The sequence below is a fragment of the Pinus tabuliformis genome, chromosome 2_2 (assembly GCF_031772625.1).
Source record: "Pinus tabuliformis cultivar Carrire ecotype Pingquan chromosome 2_2, CPIR1, whole genome shotgun sequence".
Taxonomy (NCBI): Eukaryota; Viridiplantae; Streptophyta; class Pinopsida; order Pinales; family Pinaceae; genus Pinus; species Pinus tabuliformis.
The window spans coordinates 964,892,262-964,913,601 of record NC_142300.1 but is presented as its reverse complement, the minus strand read 5'-3'; the positions used below and the strand labels follow the sequence as shown (position 1 = coordinate 964,913,601).

General features: G+C 39.9%; 1 protein-coding gene across 1 annotated transcript in view; it reads left to right on the top strand.

Moving 5' to 3' along the window:
• The first annotated feature begins 15,370 nt into the window (after nt 1-15,370).
• The window catches only part of LOC149196437 (delta(14)-sterol reductase-like), a 74,509-nt gene continuing 68,539 nt past the window's right edge, over nt 15,371-21,340 (top strand). Inside the window, exons 1-2 of the mRNA XM_089408284.1 lie at nt 15,371-15,408; nt 15,524-15,571. Coding sequence (XP_089264410.1) covers nt 15,371-15,408; nt 15,524-15,571 — 86 coding nt within the window. The remainder of the gene's footprint in view (nt 15,409-15,523; nt 15,572-21,340) is intronic.

Genomic DNA, 21,340 nt, shown 5'->3' with positions numbered 1-21,340 from the left:
TTGAAAACTTAAGCAAGGGATAAGTTAACTTTAGGTTTTTAATGGTTAAAAATGCATGGGACAACAATATAAACCCTAGATGTCAGCGCCAAATTTGAGGTGAAAACATGTAATAAATTTTAGATTTTGCTTTTATATATTAATCAATGCAATTTAAACATAAAGGACAGTAAGAGATAGGAACATAAATGCATGTGTTGCATCTGACATGCTTGAGATGTCATTTCGCTCAAGACGCAAGATTGGAAGTACCTTCCAAGCTACAAAATTCAACAAACTTTGGTCAAAGAGAGAGATAGAAAATGTGGAAAAGATGATCTCCAAACTGGGTTCTCCTTTGCTCAGACTTACTCTTCATTGATTTGTAAATGAGGTGTCTTAACATCTTATTTATACACGTCTAGGGGGTGTGATAACCCAAGGGACCTGTCCCTTCGCAGGTTGTCCAACTTGACCTTTTCTTGGGCCGACCTGTCTGAATAAAATAAAAATCTACATAACTTTTCAAGCGCCGACTTGGAGACCCTTTAGTCATGCGGGAATAGCGCCCGATGCTACACAAAAATCAACAATAATAACACAAGGTATGACCTGGGAAACCCTTTCGGGAGAAAACCTAGCTAGAAAGTGATGTTGCTTTGCTCTCTCTTTCTTTGAATGGAAATGGATGCAAGTACAAAGAAGTGAGACCTGTGGCCCGTGGGATGCTTTAGTGCACAAACCCTCTCTTTTTGCTCTCTCTCCCTCCTTTCTTAGCGAATTTGCTCAACTATGTAATAAAATGAACTAGAATAGATTGGAACCCTTTTCCTCTTAGTGGCCTAGTTATAAAACAACCCGATAACCGACTAGTGGTTAAGTTTGACTCTTTCAACTCTTAACTAGAATTACAATAGTGACTCTTCTAGAGTCTTCTTCATTACGATCATGTTGCTAGCCCCTTTTCCATGAATAATGGGGTTTGATGTGGCATCCTCTCAAATCGTGGTGGTCAACTTTTGGTTGGCATAACTTTTGCATACAAACTTCGATTAAGGCGATTCTTGCATCGTTGGAAAGTTATTTGTGTGTAGAATATCGCTAGGGGCTGTGGCTCTTAAGCAACAAAGTTTTATCCCTGGAAAACATTGTTTGATTCCTCAAATTGCTTCTAGAAGGTTTCGAACACCAATTCACCAAACTGGGACTTACTTGTAAAAGTGGTCATGTAAGATGATTCGTGTGCGCTTAAGCAACAAAGTTTTATCCCTAGAAAACATTGTTTGATTCCTCAAATTGCTTCTAGAAGGTTTCAAACAACAATTCACCAAACTGGGACTTACTTGTAAAAGTGGTCATGTAAGACGATTCCTCCATTTTTTCCACTCTGAAAGCATCAAGATGGATAAAAAATAATATAATGATCCAATTTGGATCAAATCCTAATACCTATTGATAGCCCCCTTGAGGTGGAGAATTGCCAACAAAAAGTGAGAGATTAGTTTGCTTTAGTGATAGTGGTGGTCGTTCTAGTAGTTATGCCTCGTGTTGCACCTTGTGGTAAAGGTTTCATTAAGTGTGAGTTGGGGAGGTAATAGGTGGTGATTGTTACCACAAAATCTAGCAGGCCTAGTGCAAAGCCTCACTAGGCAATCTAGGTCCTATGGCAACAAACAAATCAACCACCATCGTTAGCTCATTGACCTCTCTCTTGCGATTTTGTGGTTGGCTGTTATCTCGACATGGGAGGCTTCCCTGGCAAGACTTAGAGGTTAGATGACTAGGGTTTAAAGCGAAGTGGCTTTGTAAGGAGCTCGCAGATGAATCACCTAGAAATGTCTTCAATTAGGTTGAAAAGAGTCTAATGGTTATGCAAGAAGTTACCGATAAAGCCTTGGAGGCCAAGATAAGAATTATAAATGTTCAAATACACTTTCCACCAACCCTAATAAACTAAGAGAAAGCTGCTATTAGTTAGGATTTTATGATATGCCGATTTACAACATGCAAAAGCATATAATAACTTACAAGTAACCTAAAAATTAATAAAGGACCGAAGGCTATTAAAGAGTTAAGCAAGGGATATGTTAACTTTAGGTTTTTAATAGTTAAAAATGCATGGGACAACAATATAAACCCTAGATGTCAGCCCCAAATTTGGGGGGAAAGCATGTAATAAGTTTTAGATTTTGCTTTTCAATATTAATCAATGCAATTTAAACATAAAGGACAATAAGATATAGGAACATAAATGCTATTAAATGTAAATTTAAACGAATCCCTAACCCTAGTTACCAAGAAATAAAGTAAAGAGATAAATTTTAAAAGGTGATCCCATAACTAGACTAGTGCCTAGACTGAATGGGGCAATGGAGTCAATTAGGGTGAGGTTAATGATTGAAGGATTTAGATGAATAGGGTGGAAGACTAAATAGATTCGTTTAGAAACCTTAGTGACTTCTTTTAGTAGGATATTTAATATCAAAGGATGCATGCAACAAGTTCCTTTGATGGATTCTTGAATGGAAAATTTTGCATAACATGTAGAAACAAGATTTCATGAAAGATTTTGCACTTTTTAATATGGCACAATGGAAACCCTAATTTCAGAAAATAACATGCAAAATGGAAGAAAATGACAATAAACTTACATGATTTCATCAATAAGCACTTCATCAATCCAAATATACTATCTCCATGCGAAAATATCCCTCCCAAGACAATTTGCCCCATCTATTATCCATTGCGTCCAAGACAGAAAAGGAGAAGACAACTAGTGCACACTCACTCACTCAAGAGAAGAGAGCGTGTGTGATGATTTACTAATGAAAATTAGTTTCCTCTATTCATATGAAGGCATCCAAGTTATTTTTCCTTAATTTACAATGAAAAAGCGCTAAAAGTATGCTTGAAACATTCAACTAGGCTAACCAGTCACAAGATGACCTAAAGATAATTTTACAAATGATAAATCGTAATAAAAATGATATGAATCCTTCACACCTGGGGAGGAACGACTCTCTAACATGATGTCATCCTTCAAAAATAGGCATCTCCATCAAGCTAGCGAAAAATTGGGTCCAAAAGTGCTCTTCGCTTCGAGGGACATCATCAAAATGCATGGGTACATCTCTAAGTAATATCTCCCCCACCAAGACCTCATCATAAAGAAGGCTCACATGACCTTCCTTTGGCATGTATGGGTGATGTGGAAACCCTAGAATCAAGCGTGGGAATCAAAAGATGATGTGCTGTCCTTCCCAAACAATCTCAAGTGTTTTGCATCATAATTTGGGCTCTGTAACAGGGAAAGACCCATTAGACAAGTTCAATGCTATCCGAGGATGTCTTGGGTCCATCTAGGCACATCATCAATTGAGGCAATGCCTTGGCTTCTTGGCTCAACATTTTAGCATCTGGAGGTGTAGCAAGGCACTTACAACCACATCGAGGCTCCTGAAATTGCAACGCTCATCTCGGCAAGGGCAATGTTCTTGTTGTAGTGTCATATGTGCTCCTCAAAGTTGGCATAGACATCCTCTTCATCGTGCTAGAAAGGTTTCAATTGATCCCTTAAGGGATCTCTGCTGCATGTGTGATGAACCACTTCAAACATACTCTCAAGTGTAAAAGTTCGAGAATCTCACCCGAATCACCTACTGCAACAACTGATTAAACTTCTCCTATCTGTTAAATACTGAAACAATTTAATTATTGTTTCCTACAACAAATATCGAAGCTAACAGACTACAACCTTCACTTAATTAATTTTCCCAAAACAAGAACAAGACAAATAGAGAAAGATGCACAAGTGACAGTATTTTTTGGACAATTGTCCCTGGAAAAACCCAATGTGGGAAAACTGGTGCAACAGATTTGAGGGTTTTATTATTATGCAATAGTAAAATCTGAATACATCTTTGGAAGCCTTCCCAACAATCCAGTTATAGAGAATAAACCTGACAGAGATATTTGTGAGATTACCTCACACTATCACTCGAAATCCTGGCTGATCCAGCCCCAGAAAGATTGCCACCGACTTTTTTGGCTACCTCTACGTAGTGTCTAGACTCTACATCAACCCAGCGTCAATCCTCTCGCTGGTCGATTTGCTGCCTAGGTGATTCGATTTATGCTTCCCGGTCTTACACCTCGGCTCTCGACTTTTGAAACTCGAATTCCCTCTGCAAATTTCGAACTCCCTCTTGGCTTCTGCGCTGCCTCTGCGTGGCTTTGTGTCAACCCCTCTGGCTCAGCGCTGCCACTGCTGGATCTCCCTCTACCTTCTCTGCTGAGTATCCTCTGACTGGGAAAGATTTCCCTTCAGATACTATCCTTGCCCCTCACTACAAAAGCTCACTTCGAATCTCTCTTCGGCAACTGCTCTGCTTCAGAAATTCGATCTTCTAAACTCTCTCGGTGTGTTTTCTTAATGACCCTCAAGCCTCCTTAAATAATCTTATCGTTGACATTCAACGGCCCAGATTAGAAGCTAATCGATGGCTAAGATCATTTCTGCTTGATCCTTGTCTTCCTCGAGAAGTTACACTCATAGTTAGATTAATACCCATTAATTATTTTATTTTCCTAAGTTTAGACTTAGGGTCCCATTAAAAATAATTAATTATTTTAATAAAACTGTTTCTGGGTGGAATTTTCCAAAACACTTTGTGGGTTCTTTGGAATACATGTGCCCAAGCATCCGTGCAAAATTTGAGACTTAGAGCACATCCGGTGCTACCAGAAATCAACACTCCCTCTTAGCAAGGAATGTGCTTTAGCAATGCCTCCCACTGTAGCATCACCCTGACTTCATATCATCATCCTTTGTGTTGCTAATGTCTGACATGCTGTCCACAACAACTGAGCTGATGCTGTAACTGTCCTGCTGCAGACACTGCCACTGTCAACACTGTATCCATACCACAACTCCCTCTCAAATGCTGCATCTGTGCTGTTGCTAGCACTGTCACTGCACTACAAACTGTTGCTGCTACTCCATCAACAACGAAAAACATCCCAAATTACTGAACTAACTGTCTTCAATATGATACCACGTGAATGCTGAAGCTTGATTGCTGCTAGTCTCTGTGCTAACCCTTTGAATCTATTGCGCTACTGCTGACCACTGCTTTGTGCTATCTGCATTGCTGCCAACTCTACTCTGGGCTATTCAGACTCTAGCACTTCTAGCCACTACAACTGTTCTGACACTCCTCGACACCATTCGACACTAGTCCATCCTGCTACCTCTGATCTGGGCTGCTGTAGCAATGAATTGATCCAAGAGGTGGGCTTCTCAAGGATCTTGCCCATCTGTAGCTCTTTCAAACTACAACTCCAAATCAGCCCACCTCCCTCCTGGAGGTATCTCCGCTGTCATGGCAAACTCCTCTTCTTTGATCTTCGCGGGCGCAACCTTCAGATTGTGCTTCTCATCCTTGTCCTTCTTCTTGAGAGGACATTGAGTTGTGTAGTGACCCATTTCACCATACCTAAAGCACTTTATCTTCGAGACACCCTTCTTACGTCTCTGCTGCTCATGCTGTCCCTTCGATGCAAGGGCTACATTATCCTCCTCCTTGGGCTTTGTCCCACTGCTACTGCTTCTGTCAAGTTTAACCTTGACTAAGTCTCTCCTCAGCTCCTTTTGTTTTAGAGTTGCCCACATCTCATCCCAATTCGGCAAAGCTGCTTTGCTTAGGATACTCTGGACAAAGACTTGCCACTCATCTGAGTTTGAATTGAGTGCTAGTCTAACCAACTCTGAATCTTGAGGTGTATGCCCCACAACAGACAATTTATCACGGGTCTCCTGAAGCTTTGTGAGGAGTGGATCCACATGCTTTCCCTTTTGCATCTGAGCAAATATCAACTTCTGTTCAAGGTACATCTTCTGCTGCTCGGAAGATCCCTGATACAACATAGACAATGCGTCCCACATCTCCTTAGCAGTCCCTTTGCCAACGATGTGACAGACCACATGATCCTTCACTTCGTCGAGGATTATTCTTTTCGCCTTCGCCATCTCAGCCTTGTATTTCTTTAGCGGATCTGCATCTATAGGGACAACCACCACGAAATCAACGTATGTCTTGAGGGCATGCTCATCTAGAAGAAATACCATTCTTGCCTTCTAGATGACGTAGTTGGATGCCCCATCTAACCTCTCCTGATCCCTCAAGCCATTGGTTGCTATTTCTGCCACAAGAACTGTCAAATGACCTCCTCTCTCCTTTGTGCAACACTAAATTGGCCTACGCACTCCCTACTGGAGCTTGTAGATCTGCCCCTCTCCGCTGCTGCTGAGTAAGTGAGAATTTAGACTCCTTGGCTGGAAGTCCTTTGAGGAAAAATTCCCTCAACCGTCCTCCTTCCTTTTCCTTTGACGTCTTTCTGCCCAACAAAACGGCTCGCAGAAAAGACTGGGTCCCACCAGCTCTCCTCATGCTCAGGCTTCTGCACTACTCCCTCTGCCTTGGAAAAAACTTGATTTGGAATCCCTTCTCTCTGTCGTCTTACTTGGAGAGAGATTGCCTCAAAATTGCTTCCCTCCAGCTAGAACTGCGAAAACCCTCTGGGGTTTTGAACTGCTGCATCCTGCAGCTTTTTCAAACTCTCTCTTCTGCTTAGCGTTAGGTCTCTGGTATTGTTCTTTCTTCACATGTAATGCTCTGATACCATGTGAAAATTTGAGAATCCCACCCGAATCACCTACTGCAACAACTGATTAAACTTCTGCTATCTGTTAAATACTGAAACAAATTATTTATTGTTTTCTACAGAAAATATCGAAGCTAACACACTGCAACCTTCACTTAATTAATTAATTTGCGCAAGACAAGAACAAAACAAATAGAGAAAGATGCACAAGTGACAGTATTTTTTGGACAATTGTCCCAGGAAAAACCCAATGTGGGAAAACCGATGCAACAGATCTAAGGGTTTTATTATTATGCAGTAGTAAAGTCTGAATACATCTCTGGAAGCCTTCCTGACAATCCAGTTGTAGAGAATAAACCTGATAGAGAGATTTGTGAGATTACCTCACACTATCACTGGAAATCCTGGCTGATCCAGCCCCAGTATGATTGCCCCTGGCTTTTCTGGCTGCCTTTGCATTAGCCCAACGTCAAGCTCACTAGGGAGAGCGTCAATCCTTTGGCTGGTCGATTTGCTGCCCAGGTGATTTGATTTTTGCCTCCTAGTCTCACACCCCAGCTCCTGACTTTTGAAACTCAAATTCCCTCTTCAAATTTCAGACTCCCTCTTGGCTTCTGCGCTACCTCTGCGTCAGCCCCTTTGGCTCAGCACTACCACTACTGGATCTCCCTTTGCCTTCTCTGCTGAATATCCTCCGACTGGGAAAGATTTCCCTTCGGATACTATCCCTGCCCCTCACTGCAAAAGCTCACTTTGAATCTCTCTCCGACAACTACTCTGCTTTACGAATTTGATCTTCTCAACTCTCTCGGTGTGTTTTCCAAATGACCCTCAAGCCTCCTTAAATAATCTTCTTGTTGACATTCAACGACCCTGATTAGAAGCTAATGAATGGCTAAGATCATTTCTGCTTGATCCTCGTCTTCTTCTAGAAGTTACAGCCACAGTTAGATTAATACCCATTAATTATTTTATTTTCCTAAGTTTAGACTTAGGATCCCATTTAAAATAATCAATTATTTTAATAAAACTGAATATGGGTGGAATTTCCCAAAACGCTTTCTGGGTTATTTGGAATACATGTGCCCGAGCCTCCCTGCAAAATTTGGGACTTAGAGCACATCCAATGCTACCAGAAATCAACATCAAGGTCAAGCAAGATAAACATTGTTTAGGGATAGAAACCATTAAAGTATCATAGTCTACCATATTCATTGTTACGGGTACAAAAATACTCAACACAAAGATTTCCTTCAAATGTCTTTATAGCTCATGATTTTCTAATCAAGTTACCACACTTGTGTTAAGGATGATTTTGCAATTAGCCCTATTAGGTGCTTCCAACCCCTAAGGGGAAGGAGTCAAGGACATTTCACAGGTAGGTCCATCAATCCATAGATGGACGTGACAACTATGGTTATGGAATGGGAAATACTTAAGGAAGATGACTATAGCCATGGTACCATCTAAAGAGAGTCTAACATCTTGAGTATAATGATGAGAACAAGGAGCAATCATGGAAGCATGAGTTACCACTTTCCTCGACTTGGGTTTTACACCCCTTTGGTGCATCTTTTACTTTAATGATTTGTCTTTCTTTCTTGCATAGGTCAGGTGACACAACTTGCTTTAAGCTTTTACGATAACCCTTAAATATGTAGTAATTTATCGCTAATTGGGGTTGGAATAGAGCAAGAAATGCTTAGGAATTGGGTGATGGCTAATAAGGGGGGTAGAAATCATGCTAGGCTTTTGCCAATGTATGTATATATGTCCCAACCATCCTTTGCATTTTTCATTTTTTTCATTTGTGGCTTTATATGCTTTTGTCTTTCTTTCGTCTGCATCAACCTATAAGGGCAAAGTTTCCAGTTATTAACTCATAGATGTGTTTATAGGTTGCTAGTCCCAATGACCAATAACAATCAACCCAAAGAATGCAGGTGGATATAAAGGAGAAGTGGAAGGTGGTAAGTATGGATTACCATGGGCACGCTTATACTAATCAATGTTATCAAAATTAGACTAGAATCGATTGAATCGTCTGGTTCGACTGTTTTTTTGCCCCAAACCAGTCTGATCAGTGAAATGAAACAATAAATGGTTGATTTGGTATCGAACCAGCCTTTTTTCACTGAACTATTTGGCTTTGTATAGAACTGACTAGTTCTATACGATGCAACCAAGTGTGAAAATTCCTACACTTTGAAGGACACCCTACTACAACAAATCTGAATGTACTTCACCTACTTGATTTTTAATATACATTAACCAAGTTACTCTTCTAAATACTGAAGTAAATTACTTCTACAGCCTACACCAATTAAATATTTGATCTCATGAAACAGAAAACAAAGCAAAGAACAAGATACATAGAACACACTTATTTTTGGACACAATAGTCCCCAGAAAAACCCAATGCGGGAAAAGTGGTGCAACAACTTTGAGGGTTTTATTATTATGCAGGAGAAATATCTGAATACAAATGTAGGATGCTAATCTAGCAATCCTTTATAGAGAAAATGTGGTGGAAAATTTGAGTGAGTTTTAGGTCACTTCACCTGGCAGAATTCCGGCTGATCTGACACAACACTGGCTAACCCCGACTATTTCTACGATGGCTCCGCGTCAGCCCTCGTCACCTTCTCTACCCTCTGTGTTAGCTCTCCCTACTTTTCTGGCAGTTCCCGACAGTTGCGACAGTTCCGGGAATTTCGGCTGTTCATGCAGTTTTGGATTTTGCGTGACAGGCAACCTTTCTGCGTAAGCTCTCCCAGCTACTGCGCTGCCTCTGCGTCAGCTCTCCTGGCTGCTCCGACAGTTCCCAACAGTTCCATCAGTTCCCGACAATTCCGACAGTTCTTGACAGTTTCGGCTGTTCCGATAGTTTCGACTGTTCGAGCAGTTTTGGATTTTGCGTGAAAGGAAGCTTTTCTGCGTCAGCTCTCTCGGCTATTGCGTTGTCTCTGCGTTAGCTCTCCTGGCTACTGCGCTGCCTTTGCGTTAGCTCTCTTGGCAGTTCTCGACAGTTCCCGACAATTTCGGCTGTTTCGATAGTTCTGGATTTTGTGTGACAAGCAACTTTTCTGCATCAACTCTCTCGGCTTATACACTACCTCTTTGTAAACTCTCTCCACATCTTTGTTAGTATTCTTTGGAAAGTCCTTCCGGATTCTCACTGCCCCTTTGCTGCTGAATGATCACTTAGTTCGAATTTCTCAGCTTCCTAGCCCCAAAAATCGAACTCCAGATCAGTTCTCTCTCTCTCTCTCTCTGTTTCCAAATGAACCCCAAGCCTCCATTTTATACTTTTCTTGATGAGTCTTCAACCACCGAGATTAAGTCTCTAATCAACAACTAAGATTAAAACATGACCTGATCCGCCTTTTAGATCATTCTCACCCATATTTTGATTAATACCCATTAATATTTTCATTTCCCTAAGTTTAAACTTAGGAACTCCATTAAAAATATTAATTATTTTCATAAAATACAATCCAGGTGGAATTTCACCAAACGGATTCTGGGTTCTTTAGAACTTATGTGCCTTGCCTCTCCACTAATTTTCAAGGCTAGAGCACTTTCGATGCTACCAAAAACTAACACTCCCTCTTAGCGAGGAAAGTGCTCTAGCAACAATGTCCACCTGCATGCTACTCTGTTTCTGAAGCACCTCCTTTCTACACTGTTGCTGCCACCAACACTGTGCTGCTGCTGCTACTGTACTGTTGCCCATGACACTGCCACTGCCACTGCTGCATCTGTACTACAACTCCCTCTCAAACACTGCATCTACTATGTTGCTAGCATTGCCTCTTCTAACATTGCATCTATACTGCAACTGAAAAGCATCCAAAATTAGTTAAACTTAACTATGTTCAACATAATATAATGAATGTTGGAATCTGACTGCTGCTGATTCTGACCCTCTGAATCTTCTGCGCTGTTGCTGACTCCTGCATTGTGCCAACTGCATTGCTGCCAACCTTGCTCTGCGCTGATCAGTCTCTGGTCCCAAGCTACTGCATCTGTCCTCCAAACACTCCACTGCATCATCTGACACTAAGTCCATCTCGCTACTGCTGAATCTTGGGCTCCCGTAGTAAGGAATTGATCCAAGAGGTGGACTCCTCAAGGATCCTGCCCACATGTAGTCCTCCTGACTACAACTCAATATCGCCCCATCTCCCTCCTGGAGATGCGTGGGCACTCATGGCAAACTCATCCTTGTCAATCTTTGCTGAAGCAGCCTTAGGATCATGTTTCTCATCCTTATCCCTTTTCTTCAAAGGACATTGGGATGCATAGTGGCCCATCTTGCCACAACTGGAACATTTCTAGAGCTGTGTTTTCCTCCTCCTAGAGCTAGAGCTACGTTTTCCTCCTCCTCCTTTGTCTTTGTTCCACTCTCACTTCTGCCACTGAGGTTGCCTTCACTAGGTCCCTCCTTAACTCTTGTTGAAGAGCCACCCACATCTCCTCCCATGAAGGTAGTTTCTCTCTGCCCGAAATGCTTTGGACGAAAACTTGCCATTCATCTGAGACTCCATTCAGGGCTATCCTCACCATTGCAGTTAGTTGAGGATTGGACCCCATTGCAGCAAGTTGGTCTCTAGTGTTCCGAAGACGTTGAAGATAGAGGTTTACCACTTCTCCTTTTTGCATCAAGGTCTGCTGCAACTTCTGCTCTAAGTACATCTTTCGCTATTCGGAAGAGCCTTCATATAGAGAATATAAGGCTTCCCACTTCTCTTGGGTTGTATCCTTGCCTTGTAAGTGTGAGACCACATGATCTCGACCTCCATCAAGAATGAGCCTCTTTGCCTTCCCCTGCTCGGCCTTGTACTTCTTCTTTTGATCATTGTCAGTAGGAACAACTACAACACTTTTGACGTAGGCCTCGAGATCATATTCTTCCAGAACAACTAAGATTCTAGTCTTCTAGATGACAGAGTTGGAAGCTCCTTCTAACCTTTCCTGATCTCTGAGCCCATGCGATGCGATCTCACCCAAACGTCGAATTGACTTCTCTAGCCACTGCTTAACACCGTTCAGCTTTTCAGCAAGTGAGAAATTTGAACTTTCTGGCGGAATGTTCTCTGAGAAGAAAATTCCCCTTCTACATATCTTCGTTCTTTTCCAATGGATTTCTCATTTGGCAGAAACTGCGCCCTTCAAGCACTGCGTTGAGGTTCTATGTCACTCCCTCTGCCTCTGCAAACTCACAAACTGGAAATCGTACCTCTCTGTCGTCTCACTCAGAGAGAGATTTCCTCGGATCTGCTTCCCAACAAGGACTGCACAATCCCTTCAAGGGGATTCGAATTGCTGCCAAGTGCAGCTTTTGACCTCACTGCTCAACACTTGATCTACTCTTCCTGTTTCAAAATCAACGCTCTGATACCATGTGAAAATTCCTACACTCTGAAGGAACCCCTACTGCAGCAAATCTGAATCTACTTCACCTACTTGATTTTTAATATACATTAACCAAGTTATTCTTTTGAATACTGATGCAAATTACTTTTGCAACCTACACCAATTAAATATTTGATCTCGTGAAACGAAAAATAGAGCAAAGAACAAGATACATAGGACACAATAGTCCCTGGAAAAACCCAATGCAGAAAAACCGGTGCAGCAGCTCTGAGGGTTTTATTATTATGAAGGAGAAATATCTGAATACAAATCTAGGATGCTCATCTAGCAATCCTTTGCAGAGAAAATACTGGTGGAAAATCTGAGTGAGTTTTACCTCACTTCACCTGGTAGAATTCCGGCTGATCCGACACAAGATTGGCTAATCCCGATTATTCTGCGCTGGCTCTAGGTCACCTTCTCTGCCCTCTGCGTCAACTCTCCCAACAGTTCCGACAGTTCTCGACAGTGCCGATAGTTCCCGACAGTTCCGGCAGTTCCCGACAGTTTTCGTAGTTCCCAACAGTTTCGACTCTTCCGATAGTTCTAGATTCTGTGTGACAGGCAACTTTTCCACGTCAGCTTTCTCGGCTACTGCGCTGCCTCTATGTCAGCTCTCCTGACTGTTCCAACAGTTCCTGACAGTTTCGGCTGTTTTGACAGTTCTGGATTCTCTGTGACAGGAAACTTTTCTGTGTCAGCTCTCTTGGCGATTGCGTTGCGTCTGCATCAACTCTCCTAGCTGTTCTGACAGTTCCCAGCAGTTTCGGCTGTTTTGGATTCTGCATGACAGACAACTTTTCTGTGACAGCTCTCTCGGTTTCTACATTGCCTCTCTACAAGCTGTCTTCGCCTCTCTATTAGTATTCTCCGGAAAGTCCTTCTCCCGGATTCTCATTGCCTCCCTTGCTGCTGAATGATCACTTAGTTCGAATTTCTTAGCTTACTAGCTCCAGAAATCGAACTCTAGATTGATTCTCTCTCTCTGTGTTTCTAAATGAACCCCAAGCCTCCATTTTACACTTTTCCCATTGAGTCTTCAACGACCGAGTTTAAGTCTCTAATCAATGGCTAAGATTAAAACATGACTTGATCCGCCTTCTAGATCATTCTCACCCATATTTTGATTAATACCCATTAATATTTTAATTTCCCTAAGTTTAGACTTAGGAACTCCATTAAAAATATTAATTATTTTAATAAAATACAATCTGGGTGGAATTTCATGAAACGCTTTCTGGTTTTTTTAGAACTCATGTGCCTTAGCCTCTCCACCAATTTTCAAGGCTAGAGCACTTCTGGTGCTACCAAAAACTAACACCAAGGACCATCCAAACACAAATATGTTTAAAGAAGACAATAATTTATGAGCGGGGTAGCTTAATATTCAACCCTAGGTCCCTACTAATGCTTCATAATTAATGACAATGTAAAATTCTTATATTTTTACTTAAATTTTTAATATTACCATTAATGGACTTGGGATGTTTGAGAGTGGTTATGACCTCATTGGATTTCATATGGAGAAGGTAGAATTTTGGATCCCACTCAAAATCCAACGGACTTAACAATTTTTAGGATTTCAGGATTGGGGGGATTAAAACATTTCCATTGGATTCTGTTATATACGAGGGTATGGAAACAACATTTAATCAAGAGCACCAAGCCGTAAATGTACATTGATGTTAGTGGCATTGACTATTCAACTATTCTATCATGACCCTACTAAAAATGTACCCATCATTCAAAAAAAATCTCGATTTGACATGTGAGGCTTTTTCTTACTTATTTTAATGCTTAGAGGGTGATATTGATGATGAGGATCTCAATATAAGCAATGATTTTGATGATATGTAGAATCTAGATATCTATTGTAGCATGATATTTTTTTGACACTAGAGGCCATCTAGAGCCTCTTTGTTGATGTATTTTTGGTTCATAGATGTATTGCATTGAGTGCTATTTTGGTTATAAGCACTCTTGCTATATAAATGAGAACTTTTGCATATTTGGGTATAAATGGTTTGAATTCATATGAATGCACATGAATATATAAGTTATTTGTTTAAATTTGAATATTTTATGTATTTTTTGGTCAACCGGTTTTTTGTTAGGTTTTTCCTGCTTCTAGTCTCATTCCCGGTTTTCGGACTGACTAGTTTGATGACCATACGGTTATGATAACATTGATACCAATCAATGCATTCTATTTGTGCCCCACCTAATAGTGGAAGAAAAAGAATAGGGGAGCTCACACTAGACTAGGGGTAGAGGATAATCTCTCAGGTGATGTATGGAAAGAAGGGTACAATCAAGAGTTGTCAATCATCTAGTTTGGCTTGTGATCCATATTAGTATGCTCCAAACATTAAATGAAAGCACGAGATTACATAAATAGTTAGTGTACCTACTGATAGATGACCCACCTTCCCTAAAGATGCATGTAGATGGGAGAGAGCACTAGCTGCAACATAGGTGGAGAGCTCTCAAGTAAATCTATCTGTGGATCATCATAGGGCTGTTGGTTGGCTGGTTGAGCAATGGGGAGAAATTTTTTCCCCTAAGGGTTACCCACTTTTGGTGGTTAACAATGATGAAATGTTATGCTAATATTTCCTTTGTTGGTGTTTTGTCCTCGTTGGTTTCACTCCCTAATTGTGTATGTCTCATTTTTCTTGTATTGGGGGAGAAATATACAATGTGATATTGCCGTTAAGATATTCCCTTCTTATATTCTCTTAAATTATTGAATTTATTAAAAACTTACTATATTTATTTGATTGAGATATTGACTTCCTGGATCTTCCTATATTGTGAAGAATGGCCTTGTTCCTGTGAGTATTACTTCATCAAATGCTTAGTTGATTTTTGTTTTCTCTCACTTCATTTGATGCCTCCAATAGGATGGTTGATCATCACACAAATTAGATGTATTTGTATGCTATCTCCTTTTAACATTATATTCTAGAATGCATTTCTAGGATAGGGAAACCGGTCTATAATAGTTATCATCTATCATAAACATGCATTGTATTGTGTATATTAAATTTATATTCCTATGTTGAAGACAAAGTTTACACTGTAATAAACTACTTTTTAATAATTCCATTAAGACATCTTATTTGATTTATTGAATATTGAATTCATCACCAATGGAGACATGGATTTTTCTGCTCTTACACTTGACATTGGACTTTTTCTATTGAATATCTTCAAATTCCGATGGTTTTTATGTTGTACATCAGAACAAAGGAAAAGTAGATCTCTATCCATTTTTTATTTTTTGTTGTTTTCTATGGTCTTGGTTGATATGGGGATGAAGCTTTCAAGTAACATAGTGGTCACCATGTTAGTTGAAGCAAAAATTTTCTCCTATACTTACACACTCTGTTTGATTTGCATTTTGTCTTCTTCTTATGATGATTTTGTTAACCAACTTGGGATCTTTGTGATGTATTTACAGGTGGTTTGGGATACAATTAAATCCACAATTCTTGGGCATTGACCTCAAGTATGTTATTTCCATTTAAACATTCAAAATGGGTAGAATTTTTTTTGAGGGTTTTATTTTCTTTATTTGCATTAGAAATAAGGTTGTGTAAAAGTAGTTTAGGGGATATGTGTCTACCCTTCATGTACTTGTTTTAGTTTGTGGTAATTGCACTTGTCTTGAAATTTTCTTCGTAGGTCATAATATTGTTGTTGTAGCTAAAAGATTGATGTATTAACTCAAACATTAAGATTATGGACATAAGAACATGGTACACCATATTGGTTTTTTCGATATAATAACCTATGATTAGTTTCTCTTAAACATAAATGATCATTACATATATTCACAGCGAAAATGCATCTAATATTTTGCTATTGGCCAACAAAGAATAAAGGAAGAAATTTACATCACATAGTGAAGGCTTGAATTGATGGGTTACCCCTCATGAAATAGAAGAGTGCTAACATTTCTTCTTTGGCTTTGACTTGTTGAGAGATCCTACATCTTTCTTGAAAATGTCAGTCTTTGATGAAATCTTGTGTAACATAAATGAAACCTACTTCTAAAGATTCAGGTACTCCACTGTCTCAATCCACAATGCAACTTTTCATCTTAAGCCTAATGGGCTCTTATTACATTTTAACACAAGAAATACTATAAGCTCATCTAATCTGATGCAATTTTTAGTTCTAGTCTTCCAAACATACATTCTTTAAAGCAATAATAGGATCAAAGATCTAATATTAATACACAATTGCATAAATAAAGTCATGAAGAGAATTACTCTCAATTTCACAATTTCATGCACAACTATGGTAACAGACCTATCCCTTTGTGTCTCTTGTTAGTGATCATCTCCAATGGGAATGGTAAAAACAACCAATATGTATCTTTGTGGCAAGCTCACCCCCAATCATGCGAGCACTAACCCTTTATGGGCATGCAATCCAATCCACCAAAATTCCACAAAGAATCCTATGACAAACTAATAAATCCCTTTCCCCTCTTCCATTGGGATATACATAGGGAAGCATTAGCTTGCTAAAAGGCTTGCCACTTGTTAGAGATGGGTGTGATCGTTATTTCATTCCTAGGTAATTGTTGCACTTTGTTTTATTGGAAGCAAGGGGCTTCTTACCTCATGTTACATCCTAGTGTCATATATCATGAGTATTTTGTTGATTGGAGTAGGCAAGTAAGGGTTCTGCTTGCTGTGGAATTTCCACGAATGCAAGAACTAGAGTTTATTCTTCTAACTTATTACTAGTTTATTTGTTTACAACAAATAATGAATAAATCACTGATGCATTTTTGACAATAAAAAAGCCGCGGGATTATAAATCAGGAATTGAGAAATAGATGCACACACACAATAAAAATGACACCAATATTTTTGGACTAAACTTCCTCGAAAAAACCCTCAAGGGAAAACCAGTTCAACAAATGAGGGTTTATTTTATTCTGTAGCAATTTGAGAATTTTACAATTGGATGCCCAACTGGAAATCCTCCAAAAATACATCGGAAAAATATTTGGAGATAAAATGTCTCCTACTACAATCAACTTGGCCTCCCTTGGCCTGCTCACACTTCTTGCACACACACTTATTGAAATGGCCTCTTGAAATGCGCATTGTTGATTGAATGGAAATTTGTATAGCTTGGAATCTAACTTTGGATGAGCCGTCTTGCCTCCCTTTGCCTATGGAATGAATTTGCTCTACCTTTTGGAATTGGATATGGCCTCCGACAATTGAACAAACCCTCTTCTGGTAACTAGCATTGGGGGTTTTTTCTATTCACACTGGCTGCTACAGCCTTCTCTACAGATAATTTGGCCTCCCTTCTCCTATCTCTCAGACACTGGATTATCACTAGAAAACTCTCCAAAATCCTGCTCTTCCCAAATATCTGCTGCCCCCCTCTCTAATGCTCTTTACCTGGCTTGAAGTGCACCCTCACTGAACTACGAATTGGGTAGCTCAATATGTCTTGCTCACAACCTGTAATCTGTCTATCTTCAACCCCATCGACTTTCTCTTATAATCTCTCACTAGAGCATCAACGACCAAGATCTAATCATGATCGATGACTGAGATCAATTTGACTGCATTAAATAGAAGTCTCCAGAGATAAATCAATTTCCTCAATTAATACCCATTAATTAATGAATTAATCAATTATCCTAAGTTAGACTTGTTGAGAACTCAGGGGGCAACAACATATGTTGATTTCTCTTGCTATGATAACTATTTGTGATGTATTTTTACTTTTCTTAATTAGCCTCTTCTTGTACTTGATTATTATTAGTGTTTTTCTTCATCAAACAACTACCAAGCCATAAAGAACAATAAGGCAAATGACACAAGATATAGGCGATCAGCGAGGGCCAAAACCCCTCCAATTGAGAGGAAACCCCACAATAATTCTTCTCTTCTTATAGATCTTCAATTAACAAATTCCAAGACCTAGACCCTTGACCAAAAACTCCTCCAAGACCAAGTCAAATTCTGCCCTTTCTTGTTAAGTCAACACAGTCAACCTCAAGTTGGAACTACTGGAACTTCTCCTTCTTCTTTGCTTCAACCCTGTAGCATAAGACTGCTTCTCTCCCTGAAATTCTTGACCTCTTTTAGCTTCCTGCAACCTTTGCACGTGTGAAGTAAATAGCACAATTTAAGCCCTTTTCCTCCTTCGCTTGACAAGGCTCCTTCTCTTCAAGACTTTGGCCTTCACTTTAGGCTATATTGGTACCATAATTCTACTCTTGGGCATCACTGTAATTTGATGTGTATTCTGCAGTGGATGCCCTAGCTTCAACCCGCACATGTGAGAGTTTAGACCCAAAAATAGTTTGAAAAGATGCTTCTTCTTCCTCACTTTATTCTTTCCTTTCTTTGTTGCCTTCTGTGCTCTTGGATGAGTTTCTTGTTTGTAATAGATGCCTTAACAATAAGGTCGAGCTCTCTCTATTTATAGTCTTCATGTCACTGCTTGTTGGCCAACTTGTAACTATCCTTGGGCCGACTTTACCTTCTAGATGGGCCGACTTGAAGCTTGCATTTTGACTTGGTCTTGGAGGGTCATTTGACTCTATTTTGACTAAAATAAATTTTCATTACAATATGTAACATGCCCAAGAAGGGTTTCTCATACATGAAAATAACTTTCATGACTTGTAAACTCAAATGACAAGCCCTAGAAACTCACAATGGGAAGCTTGACCTAAAAATAAATTTCTTTGAGCATGAAACCCATGCCTCAAGAACAACAATAATAAATTTATTTTTCTTATTATATCAAATATATAAAATCATGATTACAGATTATGAAGACCGAACCTAGTTACATATTGTTGATGAGAACTTCTGGAATCCTCTGTGTATTGTTCGAAGAGCCCAACATTTTTGGTGAACACTTCATCCATTTTCAGGTATATTTCAACACTCCCTCTTAACTATGGAGGTATTCATAATCCATACAAGGTACTTGGACATTCTCATTCTGAAGAATTCTCATAAGAAGAGTCGGATTGGTAACCCATCCGATTAGCTTCATATCATCCAACATTGTCACATAGCAAGGCCTTGAATAACATCTGTATCTCCACAAGATCCGAGCACAATTCTGGCGAGACCAATGATTTATAGACACCATCATCATTGTCTCTCAAGGAACATACCCCACCTGGGTGTTGACAAGGTATGTCCTTCGAGGACTATTCTTATCTTGGATTCCCAATACTCAGAGAATATCGGTCCTCTACGACTTCTCTTATCTTGGATGCCCTACCACATCCTCAAATATCGAATGCCAGATGTTTACCTAATCCTCCATTCTTTCTTCCAAGGTGAAGACAAGAATTATGTGTCTATCTCTCCCTCTCGACGAGGGAGGATATACCCATTCCATTAAAGGAATGTACCCATTCCTACAAAAGGAATGTACCCATTCCTACAAAAGGAATGTACTCAAGTTCCCTCTTATCCAGGGACTTGTCCAAGCTCCCTCTTAACCAGGGACTTGTTTCCAACAACAACTTTCCTCTTTAGTAGAGATCATGGGACCATTGGATACTTTTTGAGCTCTTCCATTCGATGTCATGAATATCATCTTCATTATTATGGAGCCTTCATCTTGTAGTGCATCGTCCATCCATCACTTTCCTCAAGTCAGTCATGTCATCCTTCCCCTTGTCTTGAAAGTGATCTTCTAGTCAACCTCTAGCTTTCCTTCATACAACTACCTTTTCCACGCCATGTTTCCTTCAGGATCTTCCATCCAACCACATGAGTGCTAGTTGTAGATGACACCTACAACTCTCTTTTGGTAGTCCTGTATCAACCTATCTAGATGTTGTTCAAAAATAAAAAATCAATATCAAATCAAAGTTACCTTTTGTGATGGCCTTTCATCATGACATCTTGCTTTCTTGCAACATCCTGCACATTCGTAGACACATCTCCAAAACTTCATCTGTCAAGGGTGTCCTTTCTTTACAGACCTTATCATGGTCTTCTTCTCCATGGAGATATCATGGCCAATATTTCTATTGATCGGATGTTGATTCCTTTTCCATAGTTGCACCTTTTACGATCTCTTCTTTCTGTTGTTACATATTGCTTCCTAGGAACTTCCATCCAGTTCCTTCATCTTTGTCAACCAACTCATATTTCATATGAGGGCATATTATGTTGATTTCATCTGGTCAATGTGTGAACCATGCGTTCATGCATTCTTCGAAAGAAAGAGATCCCTTTATTTTGACCATGCCCATGGGGTAGAGAACTTACCCATGCTATCTGCAACTATATTACGACATTACTTAATTTAATACATGCATACATACCTCTTTCCTTCTTTTTGGTCATCTAGGCTTCCTTCAACAACTTCTTTTTCTTGATTGAGAGTCCTTAAATCATCTTGACATGTTGAATACCTTTTGTCATCATACTATCATTCTTCCAAACAATCAATCCCATCCAAGGTGGAATTCTTAGTGAGGCACTGCTTCTTCCAAGAGGTGAACCTTCTAATGAAGATTATGTTAGTTTTTGGTAGCATCGGAAGTGCTCTAGACTGGAAAATTGGTGGAGAGGCTAAGGTGCATGAGTTCTAAATAACCCATAAATCGTTTCGTGAAATTCCACCCGAATTGTATTTTATTAAAATAATTAATATTTTTAATGGAGTTCCTATGTCTAAACTTAGGGAAATTAAAATATTAATGGGTATTAATCAAAATATGGGTGAGAATGATCTAGAATGCGGATTGAGTCATGTTTTAATCTTAGTCGTTGATTAGAAACTTAATCTCGGCAATTGAAAACTCAACAGGAAAAGTATAAAATGGAGGCTTGGGGTTCAGTTGGAAACACACACAGAGAGATTGAGGAAATCGATTTAAGTGAGAAGTTTTCAAGAGGAAAATCGATTGGGGAGATCTTGCAGTTGAGGGGCAGAGAGAATCGAAAGAACTTTCCAGAGAATACTGACAGAACGACGGAGAGAGCTTGCAGAGAAGCATCGCAATAGCTAGGAAAGGCTAGCGTTGGGCCAGTCTGGGCCCATGCAGTCTTGACGTAGAGCTAAAAAGTTGCCTGTCACGCAGAATCCAGAATTGCCGAGAATAGTTGGAACTACCGGAACAGCTGGGATAGCTGATGCAGAGGGGAGAAGAGTTGGCCCAGGGCTAATGCAGAGCCGACACAGGGCCAACGTAGAAATAGCCGGGGTTAGCCAGTCTTGTGCCGGATCAATCGAAATTCTGCTGGGTGAAGTGAGGTAA